Consider the following 18,392-nt stretch of genomic DNA (forward strand, 5'->3'; position numbering starts at 1 on the left):
TACAGCCTCAGAAACCCTGTACAGGGTCGTTATGAGTCGGAACCGACTCCATGGCACATCACAACCACCACCACCACAGGGAGGAAGCGGGACAACTGTTGTTGCATGGAGGGGATTGTAATCATTGGAAACCTTCACTCAATTCACAATAAAAAGTTTTAAAATAAATAATTGTTTTAATAAACCGAAACTGTTATATAAACTCCATTTATCAATCTTGGGATGAGAACAAAGCCCCCGAGGATTTATCCCAGCTTTGAGGACTATCACAAGGCCTTGACGTCCCGGGCCCTTCCAGGTGGAGGCAGTGCTGAGCCAGAAGTGGGCTCCGCCAACGTGACCGAGTACCAAGTGGTCTGTGTGTGCAGACCCCATTCCGTACTGAAATGTTGGCTTCATTTGGTCTCCTTCCCTGAAGAGCAAAAGGAATTTACTGGGCTATTTCTTGAAAAGCTGACATATTAAGAACAAAAACCTACATAGAACAGTATGATTCAAACATCTCAGGGTTTCCAAAGGTAAAAGCTGGTCCCATGATGATACATAGTAATAGTAAACACAAGAGATAAGGACTATAAAGACTCAAGAACATGAGGGATGATTTTGAAAAGGAGTCTTCTCTGAGAGGACATCACACTATGGACTAATGGCTTGGGGAGGGGACATCTGTGTGTAAACAACAAGGTGCTTCCTCCTCCTGGACCCATGACGTGGCACATGGAGCCTGCACAGACTACAGCCTTCTCTCACCCTTGAACTGTACAACCACACAGGGCAGCCCGTGAAACTCCGTCCTCTGTTTACTGAGCGACCCATTTTAATGATCATAAGCTGCTTATAAATTTATTACAATTTCTCTGGGTGTGGCGCTGTGGGTAAATGCGCTGGACATTAAAGTTGGTTTGAACCACAAGGTCGGTGGTTCAAGCTCACCAGCCACTCCTTGGAAACCCTATACAGGGTTGCTATGGGTTGGAACCAACTCTACAGCATTTAACAACAACATATAACACCTTAGGACTCCTGGTATGCTCTAGGATTAGCACTGGACTGCTAACCATAAGGTCGGTAGTTCAAATCCACCAGCTGCTCCTCAGAAACTCTATACAGGGTCACTATGAGTAGGAACATCACTAAGTCAACGCACTTAACAACAACGTATAACACGTACATGTCTCCTTGCATAGCAATGAGAGGAAGCTCTGGTTACCCTAATTCAGCCATTGCCCTTTAAAGAATTTTCACCTAGTAGTGGAAAAACTGGAAGCCTACTTAACCATAGGAGTCCTGGTGTGGTGCTGTGGGTTAATGTACCAGACTGCAAAACCATTTGAATTTCAATGTCAGTGGTTCAAGCTCACCAGCTGCTCCTCAGAAACCCTATACAGGGTTGTTATGGGTCGGAATCAACTCAACAGCACTTAACAGTAACTTAACCTTAAACACTTACGCACACACAGCTATACGCACATGTGCACACATGGGTACACGCAGACTCTCCTCACATCAACAGGGTGAAATTTGGAATCAGTGAGTCCTGCTCTGCTGGTCAAGCCTTCATCCCTTGGTCACCATGTGCCAGGTGCTGTGCTCAATGCTGGGGTCACAGAGGGACACATACCAGGTATGGTCACTGCCTTCACAGAGTCCACAGCTAGTGCTGAGCAGGAGGGTCGGGGACACAAAGCTGGGTCTCCAGCCCAACACCAGACCAGCAGCCCCACCAAGGGTACTGGTGTCTCAGCCAAGACGCAAAGGGGGCTCTCCTCAGCAAAGAGTGGAACAAGTCTGGAGACAGCAGATTTATCAGGAGGCCAGGCAAGAATCCATAGAGAGATGACGGGGACCCACCCAGGAAGTGCAGGGATTTGAGAGAATTTCAGGAGGATGAGTGGAGAGGCCAAGTCTAGCTTGAGTAGATACTGAGTCTGAGGGACTATCGCGTTTCTAGGGTTGCTGTAATAAATTGCCACCAACTTGGTGGCTTGAAAATACAGAAAGTTATTCTCTCGTGGTTCTGTAGGTCATAAATCAGAATCAAGATGTCAGCCTGCCAAAACTCTAGAGGGAGGATCTTGGCTTTGTTCATAGCTTCCAGAGTTGCCAGTAGACACGTTCCTCCAATCTCTGCCGTCACATGACCTTCTGGATGTGTCTGTCTCTGTATCTCTTCTCTTTGCATGAGGACACCAGTCATTGGATTAAGTTCCCATCTTTACTAGTGACATTGGCAATGACCCTGTTTCCAAACCAGGTCACATTCTTGAAGTTTGGGGAAGGGCATGGATTGTGGAGTTTGTGACTTCATCCAGTACAAGGGCATCCCTGGTAGACCCACCTGAGGGAAACATGGGGTGAGAAGAGATGGGCTTGAGGACCCAGCCCCCTAAGGAGCGGGCAGAGAACAGGGAGAGGCAGAGCCAGAAAGGAACAGCACGGAGGCTCACAGGGATGGGGACAGAGCCAGATTCAGGAGGCAAGAGATGGCTGGTGTCTGCTCCAACAGAGCCAGCAGCCAGGTAAGGGCTGAGCTTTCTGGAATGAGGAGACCCCGTGCAGCTAAGAAAAAGGTTCTTGTTGTGATGAGGAACATCTGTAGAGGCAGAGAGGTTGCTTGGTTGCTTAGACTTCAGCTTTTGGAGTGTGTGGAGAACTAACCAAGGTCTCCTACTGGTGAGGGGAAGACTTTCCCAGAAGCCTCTCTTTTCTGCTGCTGTGTCCAGGAGGTTGATTTGCTTTGGAGATACATTTTCTAGTTCATTGTCTTCATCTGGACAAGAGAACACTTCTCAGATTCATCCTTGGTGGGCTCAGACAGGCAGAGGCTGTGCCCACTGCCTTGCAGAGCAAAAGCACATGAAATCATGGCCTAACAAGGCTCCTGGGGCCCCTCCAGTTCACAAGCACCCCACACACACCCCTCCCTGGTTCCCTGTCAGTTGATGCCGGTCGTGCTCTTCCTAGGGTCTATCTTGGAAATCTTGGGACTCTGCCCATCTCTCTCTGGCCTTGTCTCCTTCCCTCCTAGGCCATTTCCACTGGTTCCACTCTGGAAGTCACATATCTGTCCCTGGTACCACACTAAGTGCGCCTGAGTCCTGCTAGGCCTGTTCTGACCCATCTACCTCAGATGGTACCTGCCCTCTGCCTCTCCTCACAGAAGTATTTCCTGTGGTTTACCACCTCACACATTGTACTTCATTTTCTCACCAGCCAGCTCCTCATCCCTCCTCCCCCTTGGCACTTGTTGTAAACATGATTAACGGTTCCTTTCTTGTCTTCTGTGTTCAAGGCCTCACCACTGACCGACGTCGTCTTGTCCCCGCGTCCCAGAAGAGCATCCAGTGGACACCCACTCATGTCAGTGAGAGGCCGATTCTGGAGGGGAAGGTTGGCTCATCTCTATGACTGTCCCTGCACGGTAGCTTTCCGTCACCAGACAGGTCCTGACTGGGTTGTCGATGGGTCCTTGCTTGCTAAACCTGGGCTTGCAAACAGGCCTCTCTGTCCACTTCCTCTGGAAACTCATGAGACGATGACCCTATGCATCAGGACAGAGAGGATGCACCAGCAGATGAGGCATGTTGGCCTACTCTGAAGGGTGGAAGGAGCTAGATCAGGGACAGCTGTCTTGGCTGGGGCATACACCTGCAGATGGTACCAAAGAGCGGGTGGAGAAGGGTTCAGGACCCAGAGTGGCAGCAGGTGTGGAAGCAGCCTTGTTCACAGGCAGAGGCTTGCAGCCTGCCCCCTGCCGCTGTGTCCAGTCTGTCTGTCTGCTCCCCATCCTCTGTCTCTGACTGCAAAGCCATTCCAGGCAGTCACTCCCTGCTGAGGTCCCTGTGGACCTCAGCTGATACTTGGTGGAACACAGCACACAGCGGGCTGATGTAGTGGTCAGTCCTGTGTGTCCGTTTCCTGCTGCCCAGGTCACTGGCCACACCTCCGTGGTGTCCTCTCAGACCTATGGATGCTTCCTCTCTGCCTTTATGCCTGGCTAGCAGCTCAGCTCACTGGAGAAAATGGAAGTCCTCAGAACATCATCTCTACCTCCACATCCGCAACCGGAAACTATCTGCCCATGGGCTGCACCCTCCTATCTGTGAACAGCTGAAGGGTCCTTGTTCTGGCCCAAGGCCTGCCCTAAGACCACTCGTCTCCTGCCATTTTCAGGGGTCTGAGTCTTGCTGTCACTGTTCTCTTGACTGTACAAAACAGGTATCTTCCATCTTTAAGTCCCGTCTCCCTGGCCCCACAGAAACCCAATGCAGCCTCATTCTCATAGCTCCTTCCTCTTAGAAACAGTTACCTGTCTGCAGTCTCATCACCTTCCCAGAGATCTGCTGGAATTTCCTCTTTCTTATTGAACAACTTCTGGCATTCTTTAGTTAAATACCCATAGAGAAGAAGACCCATGATGTCTGTCTACACTTTAACATTGGTGTGCTCCAGAGCCTCTGAGGGCTGCCCACGTGCCTCTCCCTCCTGTCCACCCACTCCACCTCTCCTGGCAACCAGGAGCCACATTCCCCGTCCATCATTACTGTGCTTTATACCACATGTAGGCGCTGTGGGTTCATGCGCTGCACTGCAAAGCCGGTTTGAACCCGTCGGCAGCTCAAGCTCACCAGCTGCTTCTGGGAGATCCTATATGGGTCAGAACCGACTCGACGGCACTTCACAACCACAACAAATGACTGTGTGTGCCATTTCCTTGATACAAACTTCTCTCTCTCTGTATATATATATATATATGGTGGTGGCTGTGTGCCGTGGAGTCGGTTCCAACTCATAGTGACCCTGTATAGGGTTTCTGAGTGACTGGTGAGCTTGAATCATTGACCTTGCGGTTCAAATCTATTATGCACCCCAGTGCCATGCCAGGACACACACACACACTCACTCTCTCTCACACATATCTATGGAGCTCTGGTAGCATAGTGGTTACGAATTGGGCTGCTAACCTCAAGGTCAGCAGTTCAAAACTACCAGCCGTTCCGCAGGGTGATGCTTTCTGCTCCTGTAAAGATTTGCAGCCTTGGAAACCCTGTACAGGGTCGCTATGAGTCGGAACCGACTCCATAGCACATAAACCACCACATATATAAGCTATGAGTCAGAACTGACTCCACGGCACACAACAACAACAACATAAGCTGAACTGGTTTTCCTCCTCTAGGGAATCCAGTCAAAGAGTGCAAGAAAGAAAGCAGGTGAAATTAATTTTAATAATGTAGTTTATTTAACCCAACATGTATAAAATGTTACCACATCAACATATAACCAGTATCAATATTGCATTATGTTTTCATACAAAGTCTTGGAACATCTGGTATATAGCTTACACTTATAGCACATCTCAAGTTTCATTAGAAATATTTGATCCATATTTACATTTCATAAAATGTATCATTAAAAAGGTACATTTGCATACTCAAGTAGATTCCCAACACACGCAAGCATCTTCTAATAACTGCTTAAGTCCTGGAAGTCCCCTGCTTTCTCCAGAGACTTACGTTTGCTTCAGTCCTGCCCAGCACTGTGTACCCTTCAGCACCTCTGGTTGACTTGACCCTTACATCTTTCCACCAGTAGTCACATGCTAACCAATTACACCAAGTGCTTCATGGCCGCCACCTCCTCCCTGGGCACAACACAGTCCAGGGTTTACGGAACTTGCAAAGTATAATCACACTATGCAATAATCTTAAAACAGAAAAAGTCAAGATGTTCACTTCCCAAAAGGAAATAAAACGGGGAAAAAACCGGAGATGACAAAAAGTGATTTTCTAAGTTATAAAGCTATCACCGGAGTTCTGGTGTGGCACTGTAGGATAAGCATTCGACCTCAAGGTCAGTTTGAACTGCAAAGTTGGAGGTTCAAGCTCACCAGCTGCTCCTAGGAAACCCTAAAACAGGGTTGCTACAAGTTGGAACTGACATGACGGTACTAAGCAACAAGCTATACCCCCACCAACGCCCATCTGCCCATCTGTTGTACTGTGGTGGCTTGGGTGCTGCTTGTGATGCTGGAAGCTATGCCAGTGGTATTTCAAATGTCGGCAAGGCCACCCATGGTCACCACAGGTTCCAGCAAAGCTTCCATACTGAGAGACTAAGAAGAAAGGCCTGGCAATCCGTTTCCAACAATCAGCCAGTGGAAACCCCACAGATCAACAGAGAACATTTTCTAACTTGCTGGCTTTGGACATCGAGTCTGCTGAGGTAGACGGTCAGCACCGGCCCAGGAGTGAGCTGCATTAAGCCGCAGTGCTGGCTCACAGACACGCTGGTGAGGACGTTTCCTTCTGAGGTGGCCAGGAGTTGCGGTCCACTTGAAGGCAGCTGATGACAACAACGTTACAAACACAACAGCAGAGCTTCCCCGGACTGAAGCAACCCGAGCAGAGGGCTGAGAGACATGAGACAGTTTGTAGTGGCACCCCTTTGGGCTCGTCTCCGGTTATAGGACTGTGGGCATCAACCCCCTTGTGATAATAACAGTTATTCCCTGGGCCATCTTCTGTGGAGGTGACACAGTCTTAAATCCTTGTGTAAGGAGATGAAATTAGCATTGTTTAACTGTTGTATAGGTGAATTAAAATAGAAAAGAACTAAGATTTTTCTTCTCCTTTTCCATCCAGCAAGCAAAGATCACTGGTGTTAACTCCTCCACAAGGGCCAAAGCCGGGACTGACCTATACCTCAAAGGGTGCAGGCCTTGGCCTCCAGGGGTCTGTGAAAGGATGTGTTCCACAATTCCACTCATCCATCCAGCTTTGCATCTGAGGCGGCCTGACGCCCATGTGTGTGTATGTGTGAGTGCAGGGCATAATCAACCTGAGTAGTGCAGGGCTCTGAGAGAGGCAAAAGGGGTGCTATGTGGTCCCAGAATCTGTTACCTTTCTGGAAGGATAGAGAAGGGCTGAAGGAAGGAGCTGTAGAACGAGTCCGAAACAAGAAAACTCAGTGCGGAGTCCCGGATACCATCACTGCCGCTCGCATCAACCGGCTCGCCTGACTAGTCATACGCACTCTCTCCCTCCCGTGGGACCCAGTGCAACAACAGCTCATTGGGCCTCCCAGGTCCAGTTCTGTGGCAACCAGACCACAGGATGAATAGCGTCTAGGATATATTTTCAGCAGTATATTAAAAACAAAGCAAAAATGTAAAAACTGGCTACTAAATAAACTACAAATAGTTTATTTCTTCTTGGCTCCGCAGGACAAAACGTTGCAGTACGAAGCGGGGTTTTGCGATCCCCCATTCACACACTGGGTGCTCACTTTGGGTGGGAGAAGCTAAGCTGCCCTCCTTGCTCTTGTGTAAGGTGGCCTAACCCAGCGGCTCCCGCAGAGTCTGGCTGGCGTTTGGAGGGGGCTTCCCGTCAAGTCGGCTGAAGCTGTAACCATCCAGCACGTCTTCCTGTGGGACACCGTCCAGACAGGGGTCCTTGTCCGCTCTGCTGTGGTCCCAGAGGTCGGTTCTCTCCAGTGTGGCCTGAAGCAGCTCTCGGATTCTTCGGTTTTCCTTGGAGGTAGATTCCCAAACAACTTCAAGCTCCCCTTCCATTTCTCTGAGAGGAAATCAACAAAGCAAAGGAAAAGTAAGAAGTAGCACAATTTAAAAACTATTTATCAGAGCAGAGAAGAGTCTCAGGCTGAGGGAACGGAAGAAAAACTTCAAACCTCGACTTGCAGTAGTAAAGGATCTTATGGGCAAAATACTGGATGATACAGAAAACCTCAAAAGAAGATGGAAGAAGTACAAAGTCACTGTACCAAAAAGAAATGGTTGATGTTCAACCATTTCAAGAGGCAACATATGATCAAGAGCCAATGAACCTGAAGGAAGAAGTCCAAGGTGCATTGAAGGAATTGGCAAAGAACAAGGCACCAGGAATGGATGGAACACAAATTGAAAGCTTTCAACAAACTGATGTAGCACAGGAGGCACTCATTCATCTCTGCCAAGAAATTTGGAAGACCTGGCCAACTGACTGGAAGAGATCTGTATTTGTGCCTATTCCAAAGAGAGGTGACCCAACGGAATGCGGAAATCATTGGACAATATCACTGCTATCCCACGCGAGGCAAGTTTTACTAAAGGTAATACAGAAACGGCTGCAAGCATACATTGACAGAGAACTTTCCAGAGGTTCAAGGAGGACGCAGAAGAGGCCGTGGAACAAGGAATATTATTGCTAATGTCAGGTGGATCTTGGTTGAAAGCATAGAATACCAGAATGATGTTTACCTGTGCTTTATTGACTACTCAAAGGCTTTCGATTATGTGGATCATGACAAGCTACAGACAGCATTGTTAAGTATGAGTACTCAGGAACACTTAATTGTGCTCTTGAGGAACTGCCAAGAGGCAGTTGTTCGAACAGAACAAGGGAACAGTGAATGGTTTAAAATTAGGAAAGGTGTATGCCAGGGTTATATTCTTTCATGTTTATTCAATCTGTATGCTGAGTCAATAATCCAACAAGCTGGATTATATGAAGAAAAATGTGGAATCAGGATTGGAGGAAGACTCATTAACAATCTGCGATATGCAGATGATACAACCTTGCTCACTGAAAGCAAAGAGGACTTATAACACTGCATTACTTTATATTGCATTTCAATATAAAGAAAACACAAATCCTCACTATCGGACCAATAAACAACATCCATATAAATGGAGAAAAGATTGAAGTTATCAAAGACTTAATTTTGCTCGGATCAGCCATCAACATTCATTGGAAGTCAAGAAATCAAATGACGTCCTGCACTGGACAAATCTGCTGCACAAGACCTCTTTAAACTGTTCAACAGCAGAGATGTCAGCTTGAGGACTAGGGTGCATCTGACCCAAGCCATGGTATTTTCAATAACCTCATATGCCTGTGAAAGTTGGACAGTGAATAAGCAAGATCGTAGAAGAATTGGTGCATTTGAGTTATGGTGTTGGAGGAGAATATTGAAAGTACCATGGACTGCCAGAAGAACCAACAGATCTGTGTTGGAAGAAGTGCAGCCAGAGTGCTCCTTGGAGGCCAGGATGGCCAAACTTCGTCTCTCATACTTTGGACATATTGTCAGGAGGGACCAGTCACTGGAGAAGGCTATCATGTTTTGTAAAGTTGAGGGTCACAGAAAAAGAGGAAGCCCCCCAAAGAGATGGATTGGCACAGTGGTGGCAGCGATAGGCTCAGGCGTAGCAACAATAGTGAGGTAGGCCCAGGACCCGGCAGTGTTTCGTTCTGTTGTACATAGGGTTCCTATGAGTTGGTACCGACTCGATGGCACCTAACAACAACAAGATACTGAAATTAGCAAAAACCCCAAGGAAAGAATATTTAGCATTCTAGTACAGAGCTGTGCTTGAGTTCTGAAGCAAAAACATTCTGAATTAAGTGGAATATCAAAGTTTGCTGGATATTAAATAAATAATAATACAAAGGCACAGTTGCAAAACTATTTCTTACTTCCTCTATCTTCTGTCTTGTCTGTTTTTTTGGTAAGAAAGCTCATAGTCTTTGTTTTCATGTTACTTGATAATAAGACCAATAATTGGGTGTGGACCCCAGCCAGTCAGACGCTCCTGTACAATGGCCTGGCTGCAGGTACCCGGTCAGCACGGAGCCTGGAGGCCCTCTCCCATGTCCCCTTAGCCTGCATTAACTGACCTGCCAACAATCTGAGACTTTTGGAAGGTGCCCATCTACATGGGCTGATGGGCCAGACATCAGGGCGAGTTAGGGTACAGGGCAGGTGTCTTTGGGGAATGGGAAATGGTGCTTATACAACAGAGAAGAGCAGCCTAGGCCACATGCCAGCTGAGTGTATCACAGAGTCTGAATCTACACTACTCCTCACAATCAGGAATGCTAAGTCCTGCCTAAAGTGAACCAAGAGTAAAAACACACTGTTGAGTCAGAGGAAAAAATGTAATGGATGGGTTAAATAGCACACTGGACTCAGCAGAAGCTAAGGCGCCCAGGGTGGTGGGGGTGGGTGGGTGCTGTTTAGGTGTTGGGTTGCTAACTGCAAGGTCAGTGTTTTAACACCATAAAAACAGATGCTATTAAAGAGGCGCTGTGAAACGATGGCATTCTATTTTTCTTTTAATCTTTTAAATATTTTAAAAATCACTACCATTGTGGCGCTATGCTTGGGTTAATGTGCTTGACTGCAAAGTCGGTTTGAATCACAAGGTTGGCAGTTCAAGCTCACCCAGTTGCCTCTCAGAAACCCTATGCAGGGTCGCTATGGGTTGGAACCAACTCAACGGCACATAACAACAATAAAAAAAAAAATACATTAGAAGCCCTGGTAGCATAGTGGATTATGAGCTGGGTTGCTAACTGCGAGGTCAATAGTTCAAATCTACCACTTGCTCCACGGGAGAAAGATGAGCATTTTTGCTCCCATAAAGATGTACAGCTTCGGAAACCCCATGGTGGTGGTGGTGGTTGGATGCCATCAAATTGCTTCCAACTCATAGCAACCCTTGTATAGGGTTTTCAAGGCTGTAAATATTGATGTCTAGGATTAATAGCAAAGTTCAACGAAACAGAAAACAACAAATTCTGGAGAGGGGGTAGAGAGACTGGGATCCTCCTACATTGCTGGTGGGACTGTAAGATGGTTCGACCACTCTGGAAAATGGTATGACACATCCTTAGAAAGTTGGAATTAGAAATACCATATGACCCACTAACCCCACATGAGCCGGGGCACGAGTAGACAGATAATACCCACACTGAGGGTCACTGTAGCACAATTCACAACAGGAAAAAGACAGAGGCAGCCTAAATGCCCATCAGTGGAAGGATGGATAAACAAACTTTGTACATACACACAATGGAATACTATGTAACGCTGAAGAATTTAACAGTAAGTCTGTGAAACACCTCATAACGTGAATAAACATGGGAGACATGCTGAGTGAAAATAGTTCATTACAAAAGGACAAATACTGTATGAGACCGCTATTGTAAGGGGAATGCAGATGATAAACAACAGACTGCAAACCACAAAGTCTGTGGTTCGAGCCCACCATCTATCTGCTCCTCAGGAGCAAGATGAGGCTTTCTGTTCCCTCCAAGATTTACAAGCTTGGAAACCCTACACAGGGTCGCTATGTCAGAACCAACTAGACAGTACATAACTATTGTAAGAACTCAAGAAAAGGTTCTCATACTGAAAGAAAGATTCTTTGATGGTTACCTGGGGTAGAAGGGCAGGGAGAGCGATTCCCTGGCTGGAGGGTAGACACATGTTAACTCAGGTGATGAGGAGGCCAGTATACAGGAAGAGGGAGGCTGACACAGAAAGGTGAAGACACAGGGAGGTATGCAAGGGTTGAAGGGGAGAGAGGTAAACAGTGTTATATACACAACCGTGGAACAACAGGCTGATGGATGTGGGAGTATACCCACACATATACAAGAGTTAGAAAGAAGCTACTTGTACATGGGTATTTACCTATTCTGCAACCACAACTATGAATGTGGTGGAGCATACAGTGGGCAAAATGATGAGAACTTCTTAGATATTACCAAACATCTTAAGACAATGAGTTGCTGGGTCTGGGGGCACAGGACCAAAGTCTCAGGAGACACTATGGCCAAATGGTGGACCATGTTCTGCATCCTACTTTGGTGCGTAGCGCCTGGGATCTTAAAAGCTGGTCTCTCCATGTGCGGAAGGAAAAAGAATGCTGACAAGTGAGGCTGTTTAGGATCTGTTGGTCCAATGGACTAATGGAACACATCAACATCATCAGTCTCCAAGACTCTGAGACCAGAAGAAATAGATAGGACTTGGTTATCACTACTGATGGCTCTGAAAGGAAGCACACTAGAAAGTCCCAGTGGAAGAAAATGTGGAACAAAATTCAAAATTATTAATAATAATAAAAAAGACTGGGCTTACTGGTCAGAAAGAGACTTGAGGAATTTGAGATTATGGTCCTGTATCACCCTTTAGGTCTGGACAAAAGCTCACCCTTGGGATTTTCAGTCAGTGAAATGATAGGTCCATAGGAGGGACAACACTAGTAAGCAATGCCTACCAGGAAATGGTCAGTCATTCAAGATCGAAGGGCAGCACGGACCTAAGGACAGTATTACGTAAATTGAGAAGGGATGGGAAGGTGGGTGGAATGGAATTAGGAAGCAGAGGGAGGAAGCTGGATAGCTGTTGTTGCAGGAAGGGGATTGGAATCACTGAGATGAAACAAAGTGTATGATTTGTTGAATGTAAAACTGCTGATCTTGTCTGTGTAAATCTTCACTCAATTCAAAATTAAAAAGTAAAAAAAAAAAAAAAGTTATTGGCTAGGTAACAGATTGAACAGATCTGAAGAGAGAGTCAGTGAGCAGGAACACTGAAAGAGAAATTCCCCAGAATGCAGATCAGAGACACAGAGATGAACAAGTGGGATTGATGTTAGAAATGCAGGGATGCGTCAACATAAACAATAACTATGCAAAAAACAACAAAAAACTAATACCATTTAATTTCTGAGGCTGAAGTAATGATATATAAAACAGATTTCTGTTTTCCACTTTCACCCTATCTAATAAGAATAGACAGGCGGAGTCCTGGTGTGGTGCTGTAGGATAAGCAAGCACTGGACTGCTAGCAACAAGGGCAGTGGTGCAATTCCAGCACTCTCATCTGTCAAGAAGTTTTCTAGTACTCCAACTTTTAACAAAGTAATTATGGTGGTTAACAAATGTTTGTGACACCTGATGTCATGTTAGATAAACATCTGTTTCACTACTGACCTTTTAATGTTCTCTTCAATGGCTTTGTTTGATCTTCAAATAGTTTACTGATGTTATACAAATTATAATTAAATTTTTATATAGCAACTTGCTAGCATTACTTATTAAATTAGATGGTGTATCTACTGATAAAATTATACCATCTAAAAAATCACGTATGATTCCAGCTCTTAACAGCTTTTGTTCATTCTAATTTTTGCTTTCGTTTTCTCTTTATTACTGGTTAGGACCGCTGGTACAATGCTGAATGTTGTTGTTGTTAAGTGCTGTGGAGTCAGTTCCAACCTACAGCGTTTAAGAGAAGCAGTTGGTGGGTTTGAACTGTCAACCTTGTGGTTCAAACAGACCTTGTGGTCCAGTGCATTACCCCGCAGCACCACACCAGGACTCCACACAGTGATGGACAGAAGTGATGGTGGTTATGTGCCGTGGAGTCAGTTCCAACTCATAGTGACCCTATACAGGGTTTCCAAGGCTGTAAATCTTTACAGGTGCAGAAAGCCTCATTTTCCTCCTGATGAACAGCTGACAGAAGACAATGATAAGCCTTCTTGTCTTGTTCCTAGTGGGGAGATTTCAATGTTGCATATTACAGATGACATGGCTGTTGGTTTAAAGAAGTTAAAAAGAATGTGTTTCACCTTGCATGAAGAAGCAACTGATTGATGGAAAACAGAGACAGCTGCATTCTGATGATATCAAACATAAGGATCTTATTTAATCTATGAGGAGCTCTGGTAGCTTAGTGGCTATGAGTCGGGCTGTTAATCTCAAGGTCTCAGCAGTTCAAAATTTTCCATTGGTGAAAGATGAGGCTTTCTGCTCCCATAAAGATTTACAGCCTCAGAAACCCTATCTATACAGGGTCGCTACGTGTCGGAACCGACCCCACAGCACACCACCACCACCGCCATTTAATCTATATATCTGTACTAATAAAGCCACTCCATGTGGGTTTGGGTTTATTACTATTACTTTCATCTTGACAACACTTTAGTAGTGATTTCATGTAAGTAACTGGAATCATACTAATGTACCGCCTAGTGAGGCTTCAAAAATATTTTAGAGCATGGTGGTCTATCATTTATCTACACGAGCCTCCTTTTGTCTGGTTAATTTTTCTATTAACATTTTTATTTTGAGATAACTGAACTCACACAAAATTGCAAGAAACACTGTATGGAGGTTCTGGGTGCCTTTGCCTTCATGGTCCTTCATGGTAACAACATGCAACACACAGTCCTACAGTTGTCCTACAGTTGTGCCATCGTACCCTAACAATGCTTCCTCTAGCATATGTTTAAAGAATAAAGATGTAACGGATATAACACCATCTGTCCACAGAGAAGACGCTGTGCCTATGATTGTGTCATTAGGGTCTTATAGAAAAAGAATGACAATGAGTTAAACACAGAAGTCTTGGAAATAAAAAAATAACAGCATAAATAAAAAGCATGTAATGGAAATTGAATAAAATCTCCAAGAAAAATGAATAAAATAAATCAATCAGAGAGCTGGCAAAGGGGAAGACAATTGGAGGACTGAATTGTTTAAGAAGTTCAACATGGAAACAATACATAGAAAGTGAAAATCAAACCTGGATAAACAAACAAATAAAGAAGGAGTCAGGGAAACCCAACAGACCTCTAGCAGTCAGGATAGAGCACTGGGACAGCTTAGATGTTACTGTTGGCCTGGCTCAGACCTGTTTTGCTGCAAAGCCTCGTCCAGGACTTCCTGCTTGTCCTGCAGCATGCGGCGGAGGTGCCTCATCTCCTGCTGGCACTGGGCTGTCCTGCCAGCGAAGTCTTTCTGCTGCTCCATCAGACGGTGACTCATGTCACCCAGCTTCAGTGCCGCCTGCTGCTTGTAGCCCTGGGGAAGAGGGTATTGAGAGAGAGAGAGGAGACGCTGCTCGTAGCCTCGGCTGGTGACGCAGCCGCAGCCCCAACCTCCCACCACCCCTTCCATTTTTACTCGCTGTGGGTTAATGTGCTGGACTGCAGGTCAGTCGGTTTGAACCACAACGCTGGCGGTTCAAGCTCACTAGTCACTCCACGGAAGCCCTATACAGGGTTGCTATGAGTTGGAACCCCCTCTACGGCACTTACCACCACCTTAGGAGCCCTGGAGAGAGATAAGACTTTCTGCTCCTGTAAAGATTTACAGTCATGGTGTGGCACTGTGAGATAAAGCACTGGACCGCAGGTCAGTTTGAATCACAAGGTCAGCGGTTCAAACTCACCAACTGCTCCTACACAGGAAACCCTACACAGGGTCTTTATGAATCAGAACCGACTTGATGGCACATAACAACAAACATTTACAGGTGAGGACACCCTATACAGTAGGAGTTGGGACCTACTCCAAGGCACTCAACCACCTTGATGGCCCTGGTGATACAAGTGGCTAAGTGATTGGCTGCTAACCTACTACCCAAGAGGTTGGCAGTAAAAACCCACCCAGAGGTATCTCAGAAGAAAGGCCTGGTGGTCTGCTCTGAAAAGTCACAGCCTTGAACACCCTAAGGCGCAGCTCTGCTCTGCAACACATGGCTTCATCATGACCCGGAATCGACCTAATAACAGCCAGCTTGCTTCTTCTTCTTTTTTCATACCCACAGCTTGGATTGTCAGAACCCAGGAAGTCAAGTACATCTGGGAGAACCATTTTGGATCATAAAAGTCATTATAAAAGTTTGGGCTGCAATCAATCTAAATGTCTAGTTTGTATAATGATGTAAAAAAAAAAAAAAAAAAGCTTCTAACAAAATAAAACCAAACTAGGACCATCGCAGAATTCTGGTGTGGCACTGTGGGTCAATACGCTGAACTGCAGTCAGTTTGAACTGCAAGGTCAGAGGTTCAAGCTCACCAACTGCTCCTCAGAATCCATACAGGGGTGCTACGGGTCAGAACCAACTCGATGGAAGTTAGCAACACCAACAGCATCTCAGAACAAACAGAATGCTCTCTGCTTTTGCATTTTTCCCCAGGACCATTTTTATCTATTGGTCAGCTTGTAGCTTACAAACTAAGTCTAACACGTGTCAGGTGATGTTTTAAACTGACCAGAGAAGCCTGTATACAAGACCTCAATAAAGTTTTTCATTCTCCATGGTCAAACAGATGGAGATTAAAAGCCTAATTCATTTATTTCTCTTCTTTCATTTTCATGAATAAAAGTATTTAAGCATTTAAATATTTCCCTCTGAGCACGCCTAAAACTGTTGTTATAAATATTCTCATAGGTAATATTTTTCATTTTTTAGAAATTCTGAAATTCAGTATTATATTCCATCTTGCCATTGTTTGGTATAAAATTTTCACATTTCCAGGTGGAAGAAATGGAGTCCTGGTGTGGTACTGTAGGATAAGCACTGGACTTCTAACTGGAATGTTGGTGGTTCAAATCTACCAGCTGCTGCTTGGAAACTCTATACAGGGACTCTATGGGCTGGAACCAATCTGACAACACTTAACAACAACTGGGAAAAGAACCTGTTTATGCTCTGATTTCTCACAATTAACTTCTGGTTTTCATATTTATGATAAAAAAATCTGCATGATTCTACCTTAGGGATTTATTGAAAATTTCTTTATGACCAATTTACAACAAATTTTTTGTGGCTATTCTGTATCTAGCATAGTGGTTACGAATTGGGCTGCGAACCGCAAGGTCAGCAGTTCGAAACTACCAGCAGTTCCACGGGAGAAAGATGAGGCTTTCTGCTCCCGTAAAGATTTACAGCCTCGGAAACCCTGTACAGGTTCGCTGTGAGTCGGAATTGACTTCACGGCACACAGCCACCACACATACCATTCTGTATCTACACATAAAATATACCTTATTGATTATATTGTTAGACCTTTGATACTGTTACTTATGGGTTTTTTTGTTGTTGTTGCTTATGTTTTAAGCTCCTAATCTGTCTTGGACCAAGAGACATTGATTATTATTACTAATTTTTTTCTCCAAATGCGTGAAGTCAATTCCCACTCATGGTGACCCTATGTGTGTCTGTACTCCATAGGTTTTCAACAGCTGGTTTTTTGGAATTTGATTGCCAGGACTTTCTTCCAAGGCACCTCTGGGTAGATTCAAACCCCTCGCCTTTTTGTTATCAGCTGAGTGCATCCATTTGTGCCATCCTGAGACATGAATCCGAGTCAACTCGATGGGCAGGTGGTTTTACTCCTTACTGTTACTTTACTGTTAGATATTGTCAAGTCAGTTCTGACTCATAGAGGCTCAATGTACAACAGAACCAAACACTGTCCAGTCCTGCACCAACCTCAAAATCCTTGCAATGTTTAAGCCCATGGTTGTAGCCCCTGTGAAAATCCACCTGGTTGAGGTGGTCCTTTTTTGTCTTGTTGGCCCTCCACCAAGCATGATGTTCTCCTACAGGGAACAGTCCAAACTACACGAGATGAAGGTCTGCCACCCTCGTTTCTAAGACGCATGCTGACTGTCCTTCCATGAGCTACAGTATCATGAAGTGAGCTGTATCTCCAAAATACATGTCAGCTGGGCTAGGCTATGATTCTTAATGAATTGGCAGTTATATAGTGGTTCCACATGGTGTGATCTGAATAAAGCAACAAAAGACTATGGGTGGGATCAGGACTGACTGTGAGGGTCAGAAATACAGATGTTTTTTGACAAAAGGAGGGGAGTTATTGATTTTGAAGCCCAAGAGCCTAGGTCCCTGGGACCATTAACTGAGAAGAGAGCACAGAGCGGAACCCCACCCAGAGAGGCAGTGACATTGAACTCAGGGAGGGAGAAGGGCTGTGTGCTGACGGCCGGGGGCCGGGCCTGTGGGGTGTACCCTTTGGCTATCTGATGATGCATGGAGGGGATTGTAATCATTGCAATGAAATGAAATACAATAGGATGAATGTAAAACTGATGTTCTCTCATGTAAACCTCACAATAAAAAATTAAAAAAAAAAAGACTATGAGTAGGATACCACAGTCAAAACACATTGCCATCGAGTTGATTCTGACTCATAGTAATCTTATGTCGGGTTTACGAGGCTGTAAATTTAGACAGGCTGTATAGAAGACAGCTTTATGGTTCTCATACCTTACTGTTAGCTGTTCAGTTCTTATCCTTGTTGTTGTTGTAAGGTGCTGAGTCAGTACTGACTCATAGCAACCTTATGCACAGCAGAATGAAACACCGCCCAATCCTGGGCCAACCTACTGTTGCCACACTTGAGTCCATCAATGCTGCCACTTGCCCAATCCATCTTGCTGGGGGTCTTCCTCTTTTTCTCTGACCCTCCACCTTACCAAACATGATACCCTTCTCCAACGACTGGTCCCTCCTGACAGTATGTCCCAAGTATGAGAGACGAAGTTTGGCCATTTTGGCCTCCAAGGAACACTCTGGCTGCACTTCTTCCAAAAGGGATCTATTGGTTCTTTTGGCAGCCATGGCACTTTCAGTATTCTCCTCTAACACCCTAACTCAAAAGTATCAATTCTTCTACGGTCTTCCTTATTCACTGTCCAGCTTTCACATGCATATGAGGTTATTGAAAATACCATGGCTTGAGTCAGGTGCACCTTAGTCCTCAAGCTGACATCTTTGCTCTT

General features: G+C 45.3%; 1 protein-coding gene across 1 annotated transcript in view; it reads right to left on the reverse strand.

Moving 5' to 3' along the window:
• Window positions 1-7,336: 7,336 nt before the first annotated feature.
• CEP89 (centrosomal protein 89kDa) overlaps window positions 7,337-18,392 on the reverse strand; it is a 90,099-nt gene continuing 79,043 nt past the window's right edge. The window contains exons 18-19 of the mRNA XM_006867387.1: window positions 14,491-14,660; window positions 7,337-7,577 (exon numbers count right to left, since the gene is read on the reverse strand). Coding sequence (XP_006867449.1) covers window positions 7,337-7,577; window positions 14,491-14,660 — 411 coding nt within the window. The remainder of the gene's footprint in view (window positions 7,578-14,490; window positions 14,661-18,392) is intronic.

Source organism: Chrysochloris asiatica, unplaced genomic scaffold (genome assembly GCF_000296735.1).
Source record: "Chrysochloris asiatica unplaced genomic scaffold, ChrAsi1.0 scaffold00104, whole genome shotgun sequence".
Classification (NCBI taxonomy): Eukaryota; Metazoa; Chordata; class Mammalia; order Afrosoricida; family Chrysochloridae; genus Chrysochloris; species Chrysochloris asiatica.